The sequence below is a fragment of the Solanum tuberosum genome, unplaced genomic scaffold (assembly GCF_000226075.1).
Source record: "Solanum tuberosum cultivar DM 1-3 516 R44 unplaced genomic scaffold, SolTub_3.0 scf00033, whole genome shotgun sequence".
Taxonomy (NCBI): domain Eukaryota; kingdom Viridiplantae; phylum Streptophyta; class Magnoliopsida; order Solanales; family Solanaceae; genus Solanum; species Solanum tuberosum.
Window position 1 is genome coordinate 1,596,885 of NW_006238959.1, and position 19,136 is coordinate 1,616,020.

Consider the following 19,136-nt stretch of genomic DNA (forward strand, 5'->3'; position numbering starts at 1 on the left):
TTCGAAGACAAAGAATTGATTTTACCTAATGTCCCAACCCAACAAGTGTTTGAATGATGAGGTATAACCATGTCAACTTATGTTTGGATTAACAGTTGTTGATACATACATACATACATACATACATACACACATACATACATACATACATACATACATAGGTCTAACTCATCGGCGGCCCCCTAAAGTTGGCACTAGTTTTCACTTAGGCACCTCAACTAAGCTTTTTTTCATTTTAGACACCCCATGTCACGCCCTGAGCCTACACCCTAGACGTGGCCAGCACTCGAGAACCATTGATGGCCCTAAGAGAACCTTGGCCTGGCTCAACTCTCAGCGGAAGACTTACTCACAATAAATGAACTCAAAAGTAAACTTTACTCAACTGTCTAAAAAGGTAAACTCATAATATTTTAGAAATAATATATTCACTAGCCAAAAAGGTAACTCAAGTCTAGAACATTAACAACTGAATATGAAAAGACTCATGAACTACTGTTTATCTATCTATGAAGCCTCTAGTACTATGAGGGATGTCGGGACAAGATCCCCGATCATCCTAACAAAAATGAATTAAATGACAATAATAAGGGATCCTCCGGAAGCAAGGAGGCTCACCAAACAACTCTGAAACTCGGTTGGATCAACGAAGCGCTGGTTGATGATCCTGGTTACATGTATCTGCATCATGAAAGATGCAGGAAAAATGGCGTTAGTACATGAAATGTATGAGCATGCAAAGGGGAATCTAAAACATGACATAAGCTTGAACTGGAACTGAAGAAACAACTTACCTCGTCTCAACTCAACTCAACCTCATCTCTTTTCAATATAAAGGCAATAACAATAATGTGATATAAAGAAAAACTGTTAAAACAATAGATAACAACTCAATGTTGTAACATCCGACAATTTGAAATAACTATGAAAAAGGCTTAAAATTGGAATTAACTATTTTTGGAAGGAATTCAAAAATCTGGAAATTTGGCTAAGTATGGGAAAAAGTGAGTTTTTGGCCAACTTTGATCAGTCATAAATCCTAGATCAGGATGATTTAGGTGTAGTTCCAGTTATGTTTGCGAAGCTCGTGGAACGATCTTTCCAACACCGCCGAGTTTGCTCGATTCTGAGTTCGTATGAGTGAGTTGTGCCCTTTGGAAGTTGGGCAGTTGGCAGGGAAATCCGTCCGGAAATAGTAAGGACATTTTGGTCTTTTCCCTAGCCTATTCTTTTGGTTATATTAGTGTGTTATATTGAATTTTAGATCAGTTTCTCCCATTTTAAAGAGTGAGAGTGAGGGTTTGTGAGTGAAGAGGAGAAGATCAAGCAAGTTTCCGTCAAAGATCGTCGTGGATATCGTCGGGGGTGATCCCTACTAGGTATGTGAGTTCATAGTGTTGGGTTTATCCTTTCCCCCACACGCCAAACTCGTTTTAAATTTTGAGAAAAGATCTAGTTGTGGTTGTTGAAAGCTTGTGGTGATGTTTGTTGAAGTTGTAGTTGTATTGTGTTGAAATTCTTGTTGGTTTGGTGTATGTTTCCGGTGGTGTTTTTGAATTGAATCTATTGTATGTTGAGGTTTTTGATGATTCTAAGTGTTTGGGGGAAGAATCTTTGTTGTTGAGAGGCTTTAGAGTTGGAGAAACTAAGGAGAAAAGTCGGTTTTTCGGGAAAAAGGGTGGGGCGTCGCGCCTGCCAGCGCGCCCCAAAAGGGGTTCTGAACTTCCCCCTTGGGGCGGCGCACCTAGCAGAGCGCCAGCAGGCCCCTTCTGAAGTTTTAGGGCTGGCGCCCCGCGCCTCTCAGAGCGCCAGGGACGCCAACCTTTCCCATTCATTCCCCACTTGTCCATGTATGTTCCTTGGTATTGTACCTATGTTTCATAGTTGTTTCCGACACTTCAAGGTACATCTAAACGTCAAGAACTCATCCATAACATGTGATCAAACACCTTGAATCCATAAATCCAATTCAAGGAGAGTTAGTTTCCAAGTCAAGTGAAGTTAAGAGTTAAGCTTGGAAGTTAAGAAGCAAGTCAAGCAAGTTTTTTTTAAAAGTTGTTCATGAGTCTTTATTGAACGTTTCAACTTCATTTTAAGACTCAAGTTTCAAGTCAAGTAAAAGAGTATAGAGTTTCAAGTCAAGTAAAAGAATATAGAGTTTCAAGTTAAGTAAAGAGTATCGAGTTTCGAGTTAAGTCAAGAGTTTAAAGTTGAGTTCATTTCTCAAAAGCTATTAGGGAACTAAGTATTCCCAAAGAAGTTTATGAATGTTTTTACATTTGAGTAAGAAAGGAACTATGCTTTTCAAGTGAGCCTTAGGGCTAGATTTTGAGCAATTATCTCAAACTAAAGAAAGATGTGTTTAAAACACTTATGAGCTAAAGTATATATTTTTTTGGGAGTAGTTTTGAGCACCGAGTTGGGGACACGAGTTCATATTAACTCAACTCTCCATAAGAACCATGCGCCAACATGCAGTAGAAATTACATGGTTCATCGAGGGGTTCTGCTTAGTATATATGGGGGTATGGGACTTCATTCATGCATTGCACAAGTAGACTTTGAGAGGAAGCATGGTATTTTCATGATACTATAAATATGATTTTTCGTCATGTTTTAAGAGTTTTGCAAGCTTTATATATTGCATGTGTCTTATTGCTTTATATTGAGTTCGGTTATTCATGAGTCGAGCAGAGCCAAGGTAAGTGTCCCTTTGTACTTTTTTCAAGCTTAAGTTGTGGTTTAGTTTTCCAGCTCGCATACTCGTACATTCCATGTACTAGTGCCAGTTGGCCTACATCTTGTTATGATGTAGACACAGGTACCCAGGATCAGCATCCAGCACGCCGTTGATCCAGCTGAGCACTTCAGAGTTAGTGGTGAGCCTCTTTGCTTTCCGGAGGACTCGGTTGTTTGTTCTCTTAGTTTGTTTATTAGGATGTTGCGGGTCTGTCCCAACATCCATCTCAGTATTATAGAGGCTTCATAGACAGTCAATCAATTAGTATTGAGTCTCTCATCTATGTATATATGTAAATATTCTATTTTGAGACTCGAGTTGCCTTTTTGGGCCAGATTTTATCAGTTAAGTTGTTTTATGTCCTTGCATTGTACGTATGGAGTTGTACTGTTAAGTTAGGTTTCCGCTGAGTTAAGAAAGCCAGGCCAAGGGTTCGCTTGGGGCCAACAATGGTCTTCGAGTGCCGGCCATGCCCAGGGTGTAGGCTCGGGGCGTGACAAATGTATTGAAAAATACAATATAACTCAGTTTGTGTGAAAACTACAAAATAAACTTTGTTTGGGAGATTCTCTAACCGACAACCATCACAATGAGCTATGTGATGATACAACATCTTGCTCACGCTGCCAGAACTGTCCTATACCTTGTCAGGGTATAGAACTCCTCAACTAAGTGGATCCACTAGTCTATGCTTAAAAGCAATAAGGAATTATCTAAAAAGTATGACCCTTTCTACCCACGTTGGCTACATGGTTTAGGGGGGCTGTGAGTTGTTAGAACTCTCCCCCATATCGGTGCTCAATACTACTCCCAAAATATAACTTAGCTCATATGTTTTAAAAAACATTTCCTCTTCCTTAACTTTGAGATTATTACTCAAAAGGTTTCTCTTAAAAGAGATAGTACTCAAAACTCCTCATGAACTCTTTTGGAAATCACTGTTTTCTCTTTTTATTAATGTAAAAACATTTCTCTTGGGAATACTTAGTTCCCATATATTCATTTTTTTTAAAATGAAGCTCAACTTTACTCTTCCTTAACTCAAGTACAAGTCTTAAAACAAGTTTAAAAGATTGTAAAAAACATTTTAAAATGACTTAAAAGAACTTTCAAGACTTAACTCTTAACTCTACCTTGAATTTGAATTATGAATTATGAATTCAAGGTTATGATTCATATTATGAATGATCTCTCGATGTTTAGAAGTAGTTTAGAGTAGTTAGAATTAGTAGGAAGTAAGGGTACACTTTAAAAGGATTAGAGGGAGCAAACGACGGAAAAATGGTGGGGGAAGGCGACCCTGGCGCACTGCTGGCGCGGGGAACCAGCCTCTGAACTTCAGAGACACTAATCTGACGCACTGCTAGGGCGCCGCCCAGCCCTCCCCAGAACTTTTTGACGAATTTTTCTTCTCGTTTTCTTACCCTAATTCGTCTAGAATCTATTTATTTTCTAAAATTCTCCTTAGATTCAATTACCCAATACAAGTACACAAGAATCTACTTAAAAACAACTCTTAAACTCAATACAGTTATCTCAAGAACTCATCAAACCCATCATAATTCAAGAACGAAAGCAATACTTCAAGAACACACATCAAGAACTTAATTTCATCAATCTTTATGGACGAATTCTAATATGTAAATCATGATTGGTGTGTGGGTGAACGAACTCAACACTATGAAAATTTACATACCTAGATTTGGCGAAACAAATCCTCGATTCGCGAAAACCTTGTTCGTTCTTCCTTTTCTCTTCTTTTCCTCTTCTTGAAGAGAGTTCAAGAGGATTCCAACAACTTTCATTTGATATCTGATGTGCCACCTAACTCATCCTATACTGAAAATTATGGTCTCTTGAAGTTGATCCAAAACTCACACTTAAGCATCATAACTCGTAAAATTTCAGATTTGGCTATTTCCAAATTAGTTCTTTCTAAATTTAGCTCTTTCAAAGGAGGGATGTTACACCTCGTGTCATATCTTACTATGTCATTTTGACTTTTTTAACAATCAGTCAAATATATAAGATGTATGTAACACACTCGCTGATGACGTGTCAAAGTGACAAATTACATAAAAACATGTGGCATATATGTTAAAAAATTCTCAAATAATGTTTTTTTAATAGAAAAAAGAAGTGGCCAGTGACTAAATGACATGTGGAACTTTTGCACAAAAAAATAAAAAAATAAACCAACCCCACCCAGATTCGCCCCACCCACCCCAACCCAGGGGAACCCACCCAGATCATTTTCTCCATTCTTCCCCCACCCGCATCTTATCCACCTCTGCTCACCCTAACCCCACCCATAATTTCTTCTCCACTCCTCTCCCACCCCACCCATCGTCTTCTTCAAGATTTGTGATTGGAGAGGAAAAAGTGCTAACAAATTCTAGAAGTGACAAGTCATCAAATTCGGCTTGGTTTGACGATTGTTCTAACTCGAATAGATAACAAAAACACATGTACTACTACTCCAAATTAAGTTGAGATTATTCATGAATCCATGACTTTCCGCTGCTCTTCTTCTTTACGACAACATGAATCGTGGGCCTTCTAATGAGTTGAAATTCAAATTTTTTTGTGCAATCTTTTCGGGTTGAAATTTGATTTTATTGTCTGAAGCATCATCAAACCATTGATGGAGTTCAAGTTTTGGGAGATGGTGGCTGAAAAATGGAGAAAGAAAATGAATAAAATAAAATAAAATAAAAATGATTAAATGAGCCTTTCACGTGCTAGTATTGAGTAAACTACATTCACTATGTCATATCAACAAAAAACATCAAAATGACACAGAGAAACATGACATAAGGTGTTTAAAATGAACAAAGTTTAGTTAAGGTGTCTAAGTGAAAATTGGTGTCAACTTTAGGGGGCCACCGATGGATTAGTCATACATACATACATACATACCTACGTACATACATACACACACATACATACATACATATATACATGCATGTGTGCAACATCTTGATGTAATTTTTTACTATCTGTGGAAGAAGTCGAAACAACAACGTAATTCAAAATAAATAAAAATAAATTCTACTATATATTCCTATTGAATATTACATCAAGAATCACAAATATTAGAGATATTTCTATAGAACACCTATATAAAAGATTATAACATTTATATGTCGATTTGGTTCCGGTTCTTTAAAACTCGATGCAAAGTCAAACCAAATCAAATATAGTCGCATTTTTTATGCGGTTTTGTTTGATTTTTCTATTTGGGACAGTCTGCGGTTTGATTTTGTTCACCCCTAGATCCCTAGATGCAACTTTGAATATAGAATTGTTGATTCTTTTCATTCAAGTGTTGGACAATTTGCCTTGTGTCCATCTCTGAAGCATTGCCAATGCTGCCTTAGGTTGGTCCATTGGAACCATATGACCTGCATCATGAACCTTGAGGAATGTCAAAGGTCCATGATTCTTCTGAACTCCTTTATCCTCACCATCTACTGTAAAATTAATGGATGGTGCAGCACCAAAGTCTCTTTTCCCAGACCATTCCATTGCATGCACCCAATTTGAGTTCCCTATATAAACGTCAACAAATCACAATAGTTTAGTTGTTAAACAAGGAAAGTTGGCATAATACATAATCATGACCCTTAACTTGACTTCAGCTGACAACTATGACCTTTAACTTTAGGTGTGCACAAATAAACACTTAAACTTGTATACAATTAAATAAATAGACACATTCGTCAAACATGACGTCCTACATGACAATTTTGTGTCCTATGTGTATTATGACACATGTGCGTACTTGTTCATTTTTATATAAATTTAAGTGTCTACTTGTGCATACCCAAAGTTGGGAGGCATAGATGTCAGCTGAAGCCAAGTTAAAGGATATTTATGTATTATGCCTATTAAACCATATGAAGAGTTAGAGTTCTTGAATGGTCACTCAACTAATAGTTACTATATAAAAAGTCACTTTCTTTGTTAAAGAAAATTGGACTCAAGAAATGTGACTTTCTGAGATAACAACTATCAGTTGAATGATCATTTGAGAAATCAATCGAATGACCATATGAAGTTTACCAAGCCAGTTGCACATAAGGTCATACTCTCCTGCGTAAATGAGTAGATTGATACCATCCTCAAGAAGTGGAGGAATACCAACTACAAAACTCTTCATCATATCCGTACCCAACGCCTGTTTAACTATAGAACTACATGACACGAACTCAATGTCACCAACACCAAGGGCACGCTTAACTTGGTTGTCGTTAAGGTAAGTTTCCATCCTTGAGAAGTCATAGCAAAGGTTACCTTCGCAAGTCTTCCGTATATCATAGTACTGCGACATGTGAAGGATCATAAACCGTTTGATAGTTAGAAATCAAATGTACTTGTAGTTATATAATCATGATGACTCTGTTTTCACATAGGAACCAAAAAAAAACCCCGAATTTTCCTCTGCTTCCTTACATTTTTGTCACCCACAATGTCCATTATATTGCTGAAGATGTTTGTGCAATCTTGAAATGCATACAAGCAAGCATCTTCACCACCATTTCCTACCAATATTTTCACAGAAAACGACAATGTAAGTTATTTTTTACGCCATCAAATCACCTTAAACGAAATATATGTGCAGCTGACCATAATAAGTAGAACTAGAGGCATTTAAAATAATGCAAGTGGAACAAAAGAGTTACCACAAGACTTAATTTGCTGTTGACATTTCGGATATAATTTGTTTATGTTGTTGTAATCAGTTTGATTTATCAATTTCATATCCAAAGCATAGTCAGTATACGATTTGAACTGGATTTCTGGATTTGTCATTCCATTTCCGATGGCAAATCCCTGATCGAATAATTCATTAAGTAGACTTCAGTATTAATACGAATTCTATTGAAAATACCGGGAGACGACTTATTAAAGTCAGAAAAATGTAGTATACCTTAAGGTTTATGTGAATTCCTTCTTTCTTTTTGTTTCCTTGGTGAACACGAGAAGCAAATGCAGGGATATAGTGCCCTGCATACGATTCTCCAGTAATGTAGAAATCATTATTTACATACTCTGGATGCGTGTCAAAGAAGGCCTATAATCAAATATAACATCTATTTAGTATTAATATAAATCAAATTCGTATTTGGAAAAAGAAAAAAAGGGGAACCAACCTGTATGAAGTCATAAAGGTCATTGCTTATATCTGTTTCATTGTGACGAATATCACGATTATCAGAAGTATAACTAAAACCAGTCCCCGTTGGTTGATCAATGTATATAAGATTTGAGACCTGTAGATTCTCAGAGACTAATGTCAGTATAAATCTTATTCTTAAATCTTAACTAGGACTAGGATCAAATAATATAAAAGACCAAAAATGAGCAGCCATTCTCCAAAATATATTATGATTCAGTTGGAGTCACGCAATTGAAGTTGACATTCATCCAATGAAGATAATATCAATGATCTAAAAGACCAAATTATTAATTAGTTTAGATGGTCATGGAAACTCCAGGATAACCAGTTGTCGCGACAACATTTGTCACAACCTCTGTCCTTCGGGTGAACACTTTGTGCGCACTGGGTAAACCGTCATTATGTAATATCCTACAAACCACACATGGGATGTAAGTTGTACTAGAAAAGCCCTGTGCGAAAGGCTCGACACAAAAGACAAGGATTGATCTCAGGTCATCTCTGTGTATGACCATAGATGATCTTATAGTTTGTGTTATACACATTAGTTATAAGTTAGAAATTGTAACTTAACTTTTTGACTTAGTTTTTTAATTTGAAATTTTAAAATAACTTTTTGACTTATAGTTATTTGATTGTTAAATATTGAATTAAATGAGTTGAACTAAAATATGTGTCTTTGATTTAATATAAATTTAATTGTATCATTTTTTCGGTAAACAACAAATATTATAAAAGTGCTTTAAAATTATTTAATCTAAAAACACCTAAAATAAATTAATCCAAACAGAATTAAAGCTCAATATTTGAACTTCTTCATATGGTCTGTATATTTTGGACTAAATAACTGCATTTTCTCATTTTTAAATATTGCTCCATAACTCAAGTTGCTAGTGTGGGGTTCCAGCCCCATTTTCCATTGTTAAAGTCTCACTTTGCTGCAAATTGGTGCAAATCTCTACAACTATAAGATCACCATTATTTTCAAACCAAATCTTACCAAGAAATCTACCAAAGTTTGATATATTGGTTCTTTCATGATGTCGCTGATGACATCGTAGGTACAAGTTTTTTTTTCTATAAATAGAGCACTCTTGCTCATTTGTAAAACCACACCAAGGTAGAGAGAAAAATCATTTAGAGAGCAAAGTGAGGTATTCCATAGACTATATGAGAAAAATAGTTGTGAAGAAAAATAGAGTATGACCAATATTTTAGTAAGGTGGAAAATCAAAAGAGTGTTATTCCTTTTGAGTGTATTGTAGTCGCTTTGAGTATTGTATTCGTGACTACACAGTGTAAAAATTTCTTGCTATAGTGATATGAGTATGCTCTATGGTTGTAGCACAGTCTGAACTTTCACATCAAAAAAAATTTACTTTGGTTTGCAATAGCTATATTTTTTGGGGAAACGATGGAAGTCAACACAAGTAGAATGGTTACTTTGAATGGTGTTAATTATTCCATTTGGAAGGGGGAAATGGAAGATCTGCTTTATGTCAACAATTTTTATCAACCAGTCTTTACCACTATAAAGCCTGAAAATAAAACAGAAAAAGAGTGAAATTTGTTGCACTGACAGGTTTGTGAATTTATTAGGCAATGAGTTGACGATAATATGTTGAACCATATTTCTGGAGAAACACATACTCGAATTCTATGGGAGCATCTTGAAAGTTTGTATGCTCAGAAGACTGAAAATAATAAGAAGCTCTTGATAAGGCATATGCTAAGTCTAAAATATCGTGATGGTTCTCCAATGACAGATCACCTGAATAATTTTCAGGGAATCATGAACCAATTATTTGCTATGGGAATCAAGTTAGATGAAGAAATTCAAGGCTTGCTCTTACTTGGTTCCCTACCAGACTCTTGGAAAACATTAAGAACTTCTTTATCAAATTACACTTCGGATTGTGTGATCTCTATGGATTTCGCCAAGAGTAGTGTCTTGAAATAAGAGATGAGAAGAAAATCTCTAGGTTCTTCTTCGTCAGATGTCCTAGTGAATGGCCCTAGGGGTAGAAACAAACCTCGTGGCTCTCATAATAGAGAACAATATAAGAGCAAATTCAGAGGCAGACTTAAGGATATTGAATGCTATCATTGTGGCATGAAAGAGCACACAAATAAGTTTTGCTGGAAGTTGACGAGGGAGAACAAAGACAAAGAGAAAATTAAAGAAGATGACAATAAAAATTTCCTAGACACCGTCACCACCAAAGATCTTATTACCGTGCTTGATACGGATTTGATAAATATTACTTGTTATGAGTCAAGCTGGGTTGTGGACACTGGTGCTGCATCTCATGTGACATCAAGGAAGGGTTTTTTCTCTTTATATAATCATGGTGATTTTGGAACCTTGAGTATGGGTAATAAGATTGTATCTAGGGTGGTTGATATTAGTACAATTTGTTTGGAAACTAGTGTTGGAACTAAACTAGTTTTAAACAATGTGAAACATGCACCTGTTGCTTGTCTGCACTTAATTTTTGTTGTTGTTTTGGATGATGAAGGATATGCTAGTACCAACGGTGACAGAAAGTGGAAACTCATTAAGGGTTCCTAGATTGTGGCTCGTGGCAACAAACGACGTGGTCTATACTGGACTACGACTTCTACTTGTGTTGATATGGTGAATGTAGTTGAGAGTGATAGCTCTTCAATGTTATGGCACAAGAGGCTTAGCCACATCAGTGAGAAAGAACTTAATGTTTTGGCCAAGAAGAAATTATTTTCAGATTTTTCAAAGTGCTAAATTAGAAAGGTGTGAGCATTGTTTGGCTGGAAAACAAATAGAGTTTCCTTCAACTCCAATCCTTCTTTAAGAAAGAGAGAGTTGCTTGAGTTGGTGCACTATGACTTGTGTGGTCGAATGAAGGTAAGGGTATTGGGTGGTGCACTCTACTTTGTCACTTTTATTATGACTGCTCGAGAAAACTAAGTTTATGTCTTGAATACTAAAGACCAAGTGTTAGGTGTCTTCAAGTAGTTTATGGCTTCAGATGAAAGAGAAACTAGTAAGAAGCTCAAATGTATTTGTACTGATAACGGTAATGAATATTGTGGACCGTTTGATGAATACTGCAAGTATCAAGGTATTAGACACCAGAAGACTCCTCCTAAGACTCCTCAGCTTAATGGTTTCGCTGAGAGGATGAACAGGACCTTGATGAAAAGAGTTAGATGTTTGCTTTCTGAAGCAAAGTTGTCGAACTTATTTTGGGGTAAGGCTTTATTGACCGTTGCACATCAATCTCCTACTACTGTTGCTTTGCAAAGTGATGTTCTAAATAGAGTTTGGTATGGAAAAGATGTTTCCTATGACCATTTGAGAGTATTTGGTTGCAAACCTTTTGTACATGTATCGAAAGATGAGAGGTCAAAGTTAGATGTCAAGACAAGGCAGGGCATCTTCATTTAATTTGGCCTTGATGAATTTGATTATAGCCTATATGATCTAATTGAGAAGAAACTTGTGAGAAGCTGTGATATTTTTTTCATGGAGAAGCAAACATTGTTGGAAAAACGCGTACAAAAAAAATATCACGGCTTGTCACAAGTTTCTTCTCAATTGGATCATGTAGCCTATAACCAAATTCATCAAGGCCATATCCAATGAAGATGCACTACCTTGTCTTTGCATCTCACTATGACCTCTTATCTTTCAGCACATGTACAAAAGCTTTGCAACCGAATACTCTCAAGTGGTCATAGGAAACATACTTTCTATACCAAACTCTATTTGGAAAATCACTTTGCAAAGCAACAACAGGATATATTTTAATAACATATGCAAGGGTCAATAAAGCTTCACCTCAAAATGAGTTCGACAACTTTGCTTCAGAAAGAAAATATCTAACTCTTTCATTCAAGGTCCTGTTCATCCTCTCATTCAAACCATTAAGCTGAGGAGTCTTAGGAGGAGTCTTCTAGTATCTAATATCTTGATGCTTGCAGCATTCGTCAAACCGTTTATAATATTCACCATTGTTATCAGTACGAATACATTTTAGTTTGGTTCTAGTTTCTCTTTCAACTGAAGCCTGAAACTGCTTGAAGACATCTAATACTTGGTCTTTAGTCTTCAAGACATAAATTCAAAGTTTTCTCAAGCAGTCATCAATAAAAATGACAAAGTAGAGTGAACCACCCGATGTCCTTACCTTCACTAGACCATATAAATTAGAGTGCACCAACTCAAGCAACTCTGTCTTTCTTGAAGGAGGCTTAGAGTTAAAGGAAATTCTATTTTGTTTTCCATGCTAGAAATTGCTCACACCTTTCTAATTTAGCACTTTGGAAATCTGAAACAATTTCTTCTTGGCTAGAACATTAAGTCCTTTCTTACTAATCTGGCTAAGCCTCTTGTGCCATAACGTTGAAGAGTTATTGCTCTCAATTGCATTCACCATATCAACGCAAGTAGAAGTCGTAGTCCAGTATAGACCATGGTGTTTGTTACCACGAACCACAATCAAGGAACCCTTAATGAGTTTCCCTTTTTCATCACAATTGGTACTAACATATCCTTCATCATCCAAAACACCAACAAATATTAGGTGTGGACAAACATCGGGTGTATGTTTCACATTGTTTAAAACTAGTTTAGTTCCAACACTAGTTTCCAAGCAAATTGTACCAATCCCAACCATCCTAGATATAGTCTCATTATCCATACTTAAGGTTCCAAAATCACCAAGAGTATAGAAAGAGAAAAAATCCTACTTTGATGTCACATGAGATGCAACACCAATGTCCACAACCTAGCTTAACGCATCACATGCAATGTTTATCAGATCCACATAAGGATGAGAAGATCTTCGGTGGTGATGGTGGCTAGAAAATTTTCATTGACATCTTATTTAGTTTTCTCTTTTTCTCTATTCTCCCTCTTCAACTTTGGGTAAAACTTCTTTATGTGCTCTTTCATGCCACAATGATAGCACTCAATGTCCTTAAGTTTACCTCTAGATTTGTTCCTATTTTATTCTCTATTTTGAGAACCACGAGTTTTGTTTCACCCCTAGGTCCATTCACTAGGACATTCATTGCAGAAGAACCTACAGATTTTTTTCTCATCTCTTCATTCAAGACACTACTCTCGGTGAAATCCATAGAGATCACACCATCCGAAGCAAAATTTGATAAAGAAGTTCTAAATATTTCCCAAGAGTCAAGTAGGAAACCAAGTAGAAGCAAGTCTTGAATTTCTCTATCAAACTTGGTGCCCATAGCAAATAATTGGTTCATAATCCCTTGAAAATTATTGAGGTGATATGTCATTAGAGAACCATCATGATATTTTAGACTTAACATCTGCTTTATCAAGAACGTCTTATTATTTTCAGTCTTCCGAGCATACAAACTTTCAAGATGCTCCAATTGGATTAGAGCATGTATTTCTCCAGAAATATTGTTCAACACATGATTATTGTCAACCCATTGCCTAATAAATCTACAAATCTATTTGTGCAACAAATTCCACTCTTCTTCTATTTTATTTCAGGCTTTACAGTGGTAAAGATTGGTTGATAAAAATTATTGACATAAAGCAGATCTTCCATTTTTCCCTTTCAAATGGTATAATTAACACCATTCAAAGTAACCATTCTACTTGTGTTGGCTTCCATAGTTTTCTCCAAAAATATATAGCTATTACAAACCAAAGTAAATCTTTTTTGATGTGGAGGTTCAGACAGTGTTGCAACCACTGAGCATACTAAGATAAAACTTTGACTCTGATACTAGTTTGTTGGAAAAATATAGACTAACACAAAAATATATATGGTCAAAATAATGAAATAAAATGGGAAAACAATGACACCAAAATTTTTACGTGTAAACCTTTTTTTAATAAGTGAAAAACAACGAGCCAAGAGGAGAAACTGATATTACTATGGCAAGGAATTTTTACACTGTATAGTTACGAGTATAATACTCAAAGTGATTACTACACACTCAAAAGGAATAACACTCTTTTGATTTACCAGCTTACTAAAATATCGCTCACACTCTATTTTTCTGCACAAACTATTTTTCTTGTATAGTCTATGGAATACCTCACTTTACTCTCAAATATATTTTTTTCTCTATCTTATGTGTTCTTACAAATGAGCAAGAGTTCTTTATTTATAGAAGAAAAAAAAACGTGTACCTACGATGTCCTCAATGACATCATGAAAGAACCATTATGTGAAACTTTGATAGGTTTCTTGGTAAGATTTGGTTTGAAAATAATGGTGATCTTATGGTTGTAGAGATTTACACCAATTTGTAGCAAAGTGGGACTTTATCAATGGAAAATGGAGCTGGAACCCCACAAATGATATTAAAAATTATTTTAATTTAGAAATACCTAAAATAAATTAATCCAAACAAAATTAAAGCTCAATATTTGAACTTCTTCATATGGTCTATATGTTTTGGATTAAATAACTGTCATTTTCTCATTTTTTTTAAATATTGCTCCATAACTCATTTTGGTAGGGGTATTGTTGGAAGTTTATTTGAATAAAATTACTATGTAACAATTATTTTAAATGAAGGGGTGTCTTTTAAATTAAAGGGTGTGTTCTTTCATTATATGGTTAAAAGTAATTCTATTTAAAATCAATTTCTTCAGATTTGAATATAACTTTTGCAGAGTATCTTTCTTTATGGCATTCTCAAGTATTCTTTTCTTTTTCAAAAAGATCAAGTCCAAACTCTTTCTTTTCTATAGAATATTTTTCACTATTGTTTTAGTGTGGAAATTCAAAAGCTTATCATATCCATTAAAACTATGTGTGTTCAATCTCATGAGGAGAGGGAGCAAACATAGTATTTTTAGGAAAACATTTCACACATATTTCAAGCCTTTAATTTCGTATTTATTGTTCATATTGTCAAATGTTCACGGAGCATATATATATATTTTATTATAATATCTTTAAAATTTTAAGTTATATTAAGTATGAGCTACGACTTCAATTTCTAATTCTTTAAATTTGACTAAGCATAAATTCAATCAAAAATTAAAAATTAGTATATTTTCAAAAGCAATTTAATTATGCAATTTCAAAGAAGATGGCTCTTGTGGTTAGCCGACAGAGACATATTTAAATGGCAAAAAATGAGTTCTGAAACTTTGGAACTCTGCTCACATGGTAGGTCTTTCTGTCAAACATTTAAACTTCACATGTCATAGTAGGGCCAAAGGTTTTAACCGAAAGTATTGTATCATATATTATATTGATATTATTAAGGCTGATTATTTTACTTAAGTGATATTAATCAGTATTGATATAATTAAGGTATCTTGTTTAGAAATTATTTGTTAGTCAATAATAGTATAAGAGTATATGTATATTGTTATGGTATCATTCAGATTTCTTGTTCAGAAATTACTCATTAATCAATGATACTATACTAGTATATATATACTCTTATAGTATCATTGACTAATGAGTAATTTCTAAACAAAAAATCTTAATGATACCAATATAGTATATATATATATATATATATTGATTTAGTATCAATTAAGGTAAATTATCAGCTTTAATGATATCAATATAGCATATGATACTTATTTATACCAGTTAAGCGAAATTAGTTAGAAATATATAGTGTAATTATTTAGTGGAATATAAATGTAAAGGGATATATGTTTGTAATTATTTTACATTTATGGGGTATTTACTTAATTTCCCCTTGTAAATTTTCATCGTAAGAACGAATGTTACGTGCTAACGTTGTTGAAACTCTATTTTATAAAATATTTTTCATATTTATATTGTGTACACATTCAATTATTTGAGGAATATCTCCACAGTAAAAACCCAAAATAAACATTAAATTTATTGATTAAGTTAATATATACTAAAGTTTAGAGATAGAGCACTAAAATTCACGCAAGTCAATAAGCGTTAAACTACTTCAAATTAAAAATAAAAATAAAAATAAAAATAAAAAAATCTACTAATTACTCACAACTAATGACCAGTAAGATGTCAAATTAAAGAAGATTAGTTGAGAAGATACTTTGCATAAGAGCAAAATGTTCAATAACAAGTTGCCAATAATTGTTTCAAATGTTTCAATTTGTTTTTCTAATTCTGACGAAGACGGAATTTGTTTCAATTTATTTTTTTGATTATGACAATAGACGGAATTTAAAAAGGTACAAAATATTTTTGAATCTTGCAAACCTAAACTATATATATATATATCAAACTAACTGTTAATGTTGTAATTTTAAAAATGTCAATTAAAATTAATAAGTTACCTTGTCCCAGCCAAATTCATTCCAGACAAGAGACATGTTATGTGATATTTGAAAAGGTCCATTTTCATAAAACAAAGCCAATTCACTGCTACAACCAGGCCCTCCTGTTAGCCACATCACTACTGGATCATTCTTGTTACTCCTTGATTCAAAGAAAAAATAAAACATCCTATACACAACAAAAAATATATATTTAATTTTTCATTAATTAATTAAAATCATTATAATATGAATTGAATAAAAACAAAAGAATCTCAATGATGAAATAATACAATTCAGATTTTGAAAGTCAATTTTTTTTTTTTATCTTGATCATATATTCATATATTGATTTTTTCAAGTCTTAATTCAAAATATTTAAAAGATATATAAATAAATTATAGTAAAAAAAGACCTAGTTTGAATTTTGAAAGATGTCTCATAAATCAAGACGAATGATTAATAATAATCATAGATAAAATGAATTAGATTTCTCAGATGATAACTAATATATACTTTATCATCTTATTAAGTCACATTTCTTTCCGACTCCAATTTTCTTAAATAAAATATAATAATTTTCCAAGATAGTTAATATTTATGTGTGATTATCTAAGAAATTAATTCGAGATAAGAAATAGAACCTTGCAGCTTTACTATGTAGAAGATGATAATAACCAGCATGATGCCCCAAGTCTTGAACAGTAGCACCAGAATAACCAAGATAAGATAAATTCAACTTCTTTTCAAATAGTCTATGTTGATCAGCTATTTGATCTTTTGAAGAAACAATAATATTTATGTCATGTTTAGGGAATAAGTTAAGCTGTCTAATGAATTTTTCAGCCATTGTTTTCATAGGATCATGGGAATCCAAGAATTTTTTTGATGAGGATGAAAGAACATGAGAAAGAGAAACAAGAAAAATAGTTAGGAAGAGAAGAGAGAATATTGATGAAGAAGCCATTTTTTTACCCTTTAAGATTTGAATGGAGAGTTTTATGATGTAAGGTGGAAATATGAGTGTTATTTATAAGAGCAGGGATAATTGAGCATAGAGAAAAATCATACTCTTAATTTTATTATGGATGAGGCACAATTAGTACAACTTGTATGAGGGAATTATTTTATTAATTTATATTCTGACTCATGAAATCTACATTATATTTTTCTTCTTTGCCATTTATTCTCTTTCCTACTCTTTTTTTCATTTTATGTTTTTTCTAAATCTTTTTGAAACCAATATAATTACTCCTTTAGTTTGTATAAATGAAAATGATTTATTTTTTTAAAATTATTATTTTTATCTAAATAATTAAAGGTTAAGAGTATAAAAAAGTTTAAGTTAATTCTTTGAATTGTCACTTATGTCATGAAAATTGACCACTAAAATAATTATTTTTTCTCTCATTTTTCATTTATCGTACTTTAAAAAATTTATCTTAATATTTCTTTTTTTTTTTAACTTCTACTTTTAGGACTCATTTAAACATAAGAATTATTTCTTAAAAAAATAATAATTTTTCACTTAATTTGAAAATTGATGTTTGATTATGAAAATTTGAAATACAACTTTTTCAACTCAAACGTATATTTCAAATCTGGAAAACATGTTAGTATAATTTGATTTTTCAATTCACTTTTCAATTTTAAAATTGTATGTAAGTACATTCAAACATGAATATCATTTCACATATTATTTTGCAAAAATAAAACATGACTCTATGTTCAACTCTAATCATGTTTACTTCAAATACAGTAAAAAAACATATATATTTGAATTCTATAGCCAAATGCCAAATAATAATAACCATAACCATGTTTTCTATGTCCATAACCCCTTAATTTTAAATGTGCAATTTTAATAACAATTGTTTCACTGTTTCTTTTTTATAAGTTTTTTATATAGATTTAATTGAACTTTTGTATTAAAGATTTATTTTACTAAACTAGTCTTATTAATTATATTTAAATCTTTAAATTTGACTATTAATATCTACGTAGTTATTTGATGATAAAATTGATAATTTTTAAAAATATTTTTTATTAAAATAAAAAAGTAAATAAATAAATTATTTTCATATACACCAGAAATTAAATTAATTTCAAAATAGATTTAGGAAACAACAGAAAATTAAAAAAAAAAAAAAAAAGGAAAGAGAAGGGCATGAAAGAGAAATAAAAGGCAAAGAAGAAAAATAGAACATGGGTTCCTATGCTAAAATATAAATTAATAAAATAATACCCTCATACAACTTGTACTAGCTGTACCTCATACATAATAGATTTTTTTCCTCACTTTTATGCAATGAAATGGTAAAGTTTTCTGATAATTGACCATAGAGAAAATACTAGATTTGATTGTTTTGTTTCTTTATAAAAAAGTTTTATTCTAATAGGATAATCCGATAAGGAACAAGTATCTCTTCAGAATTATATACGAAATTACAGAGAAAGATCTATATTTAATTAGGATTGTATTACCTTTTGAAACTATTTTAAGTTGAAATAATTACCTCATAAATACTGACGTAACATGGAGAATGTGCAACTAATTTCTTGAAGGCAAGTGAGAAGCAAAAAAAAAAGAAAAGGGTTCGAAATATATTCGAACTTTGACCGAAATTGCTGTAACAATATCGAACTTTGGAAAAGATATTTTACCCCATGCACTATTTAATAAGTATTTTAAAGGTATATATGTGCTCACATGGACACGTTATTATTTATAATGATGCAATATTTATGATGTCCACGTGGACACATATATACCTTTAAAGTACACTATTAAATAGCGCAGGGGGTAAAAGGTCATTTCCAAAGTTCTATATCGTTACAGCAATTTCGGTCAAAGTTCATATATATTTCAGACTTTTTCCCCCAAAAATGAATGAGAAAACTTCCATCAATATTGGACAAAGTCCATTTTTAATTGGTCATTTTACCATTAGTTAATATACATT

At 33.0% G+C, this 19,136-nt stretch overlaps 1 protein-coding gene across 1 annotated transcript; it reads right to left on the reverse strand.

The window, feature by feature from the left end:
- Nucleotides 1-6,005: 6,005 nt before the first annotated feature.
- On the reverse strand, nucleotides 6,006-17,250 carry LOC102591185 (serine carboxypeptidase-like). Its single transcript, XM_006342211.2, has 8 exons — nucleotides 16,818-17,250; nucleotides 16,195-16,363; nucleotides 7,897-8,016; nucleotides 7,674-7,817; nucleotides 7,426-7,576; nucleotides 7,196-7,284; nucleotides 6,806-7,064; nucleotides 6,006-6,291 (listed from the first exon to the last, which is right to left on the reverse strand). The coding sequence occupies exons 1-8, from the start codon at nucleotides 17,138-17,140 to the stop codon at nucleotides 6,062-6,064; spliced, it is 1,485 nt and encodes a 494-aa protein (XP_006342273.1). The 5' UTR covers nucleotides 17,141-17,250; the 3' UTR covers nucleotides 6,006-6,061.
- Nucleotides 17,251-19,136: the final 1,886 nt, after the last annotated feature.

Bases quoted from the DNA above. Each gene is read 5' to 3' on its own strand.
- LOC102591185 (XM_006342211.2), bottom strand. From the start codon at position 17,140: ATGGCTTCTTCATCAATATTCTCTCTTCTCTTCCTAACTATTTTTCTT. The intron at 7,285-7,425 runs GTAACTCTTTTG...AAATATTGGTAG, and splicing joins ACAGCAAATTAAGTCTTGTG to GAAATGGTGGTGAAGATGCT. The intron at 6,292-6,805 runs GTAAACTTCATA...ACGTTTATATAG, and splicing joins CCTTATGTGCAACTGGCTTG to GGAACTCAAATTGGGTGCAT.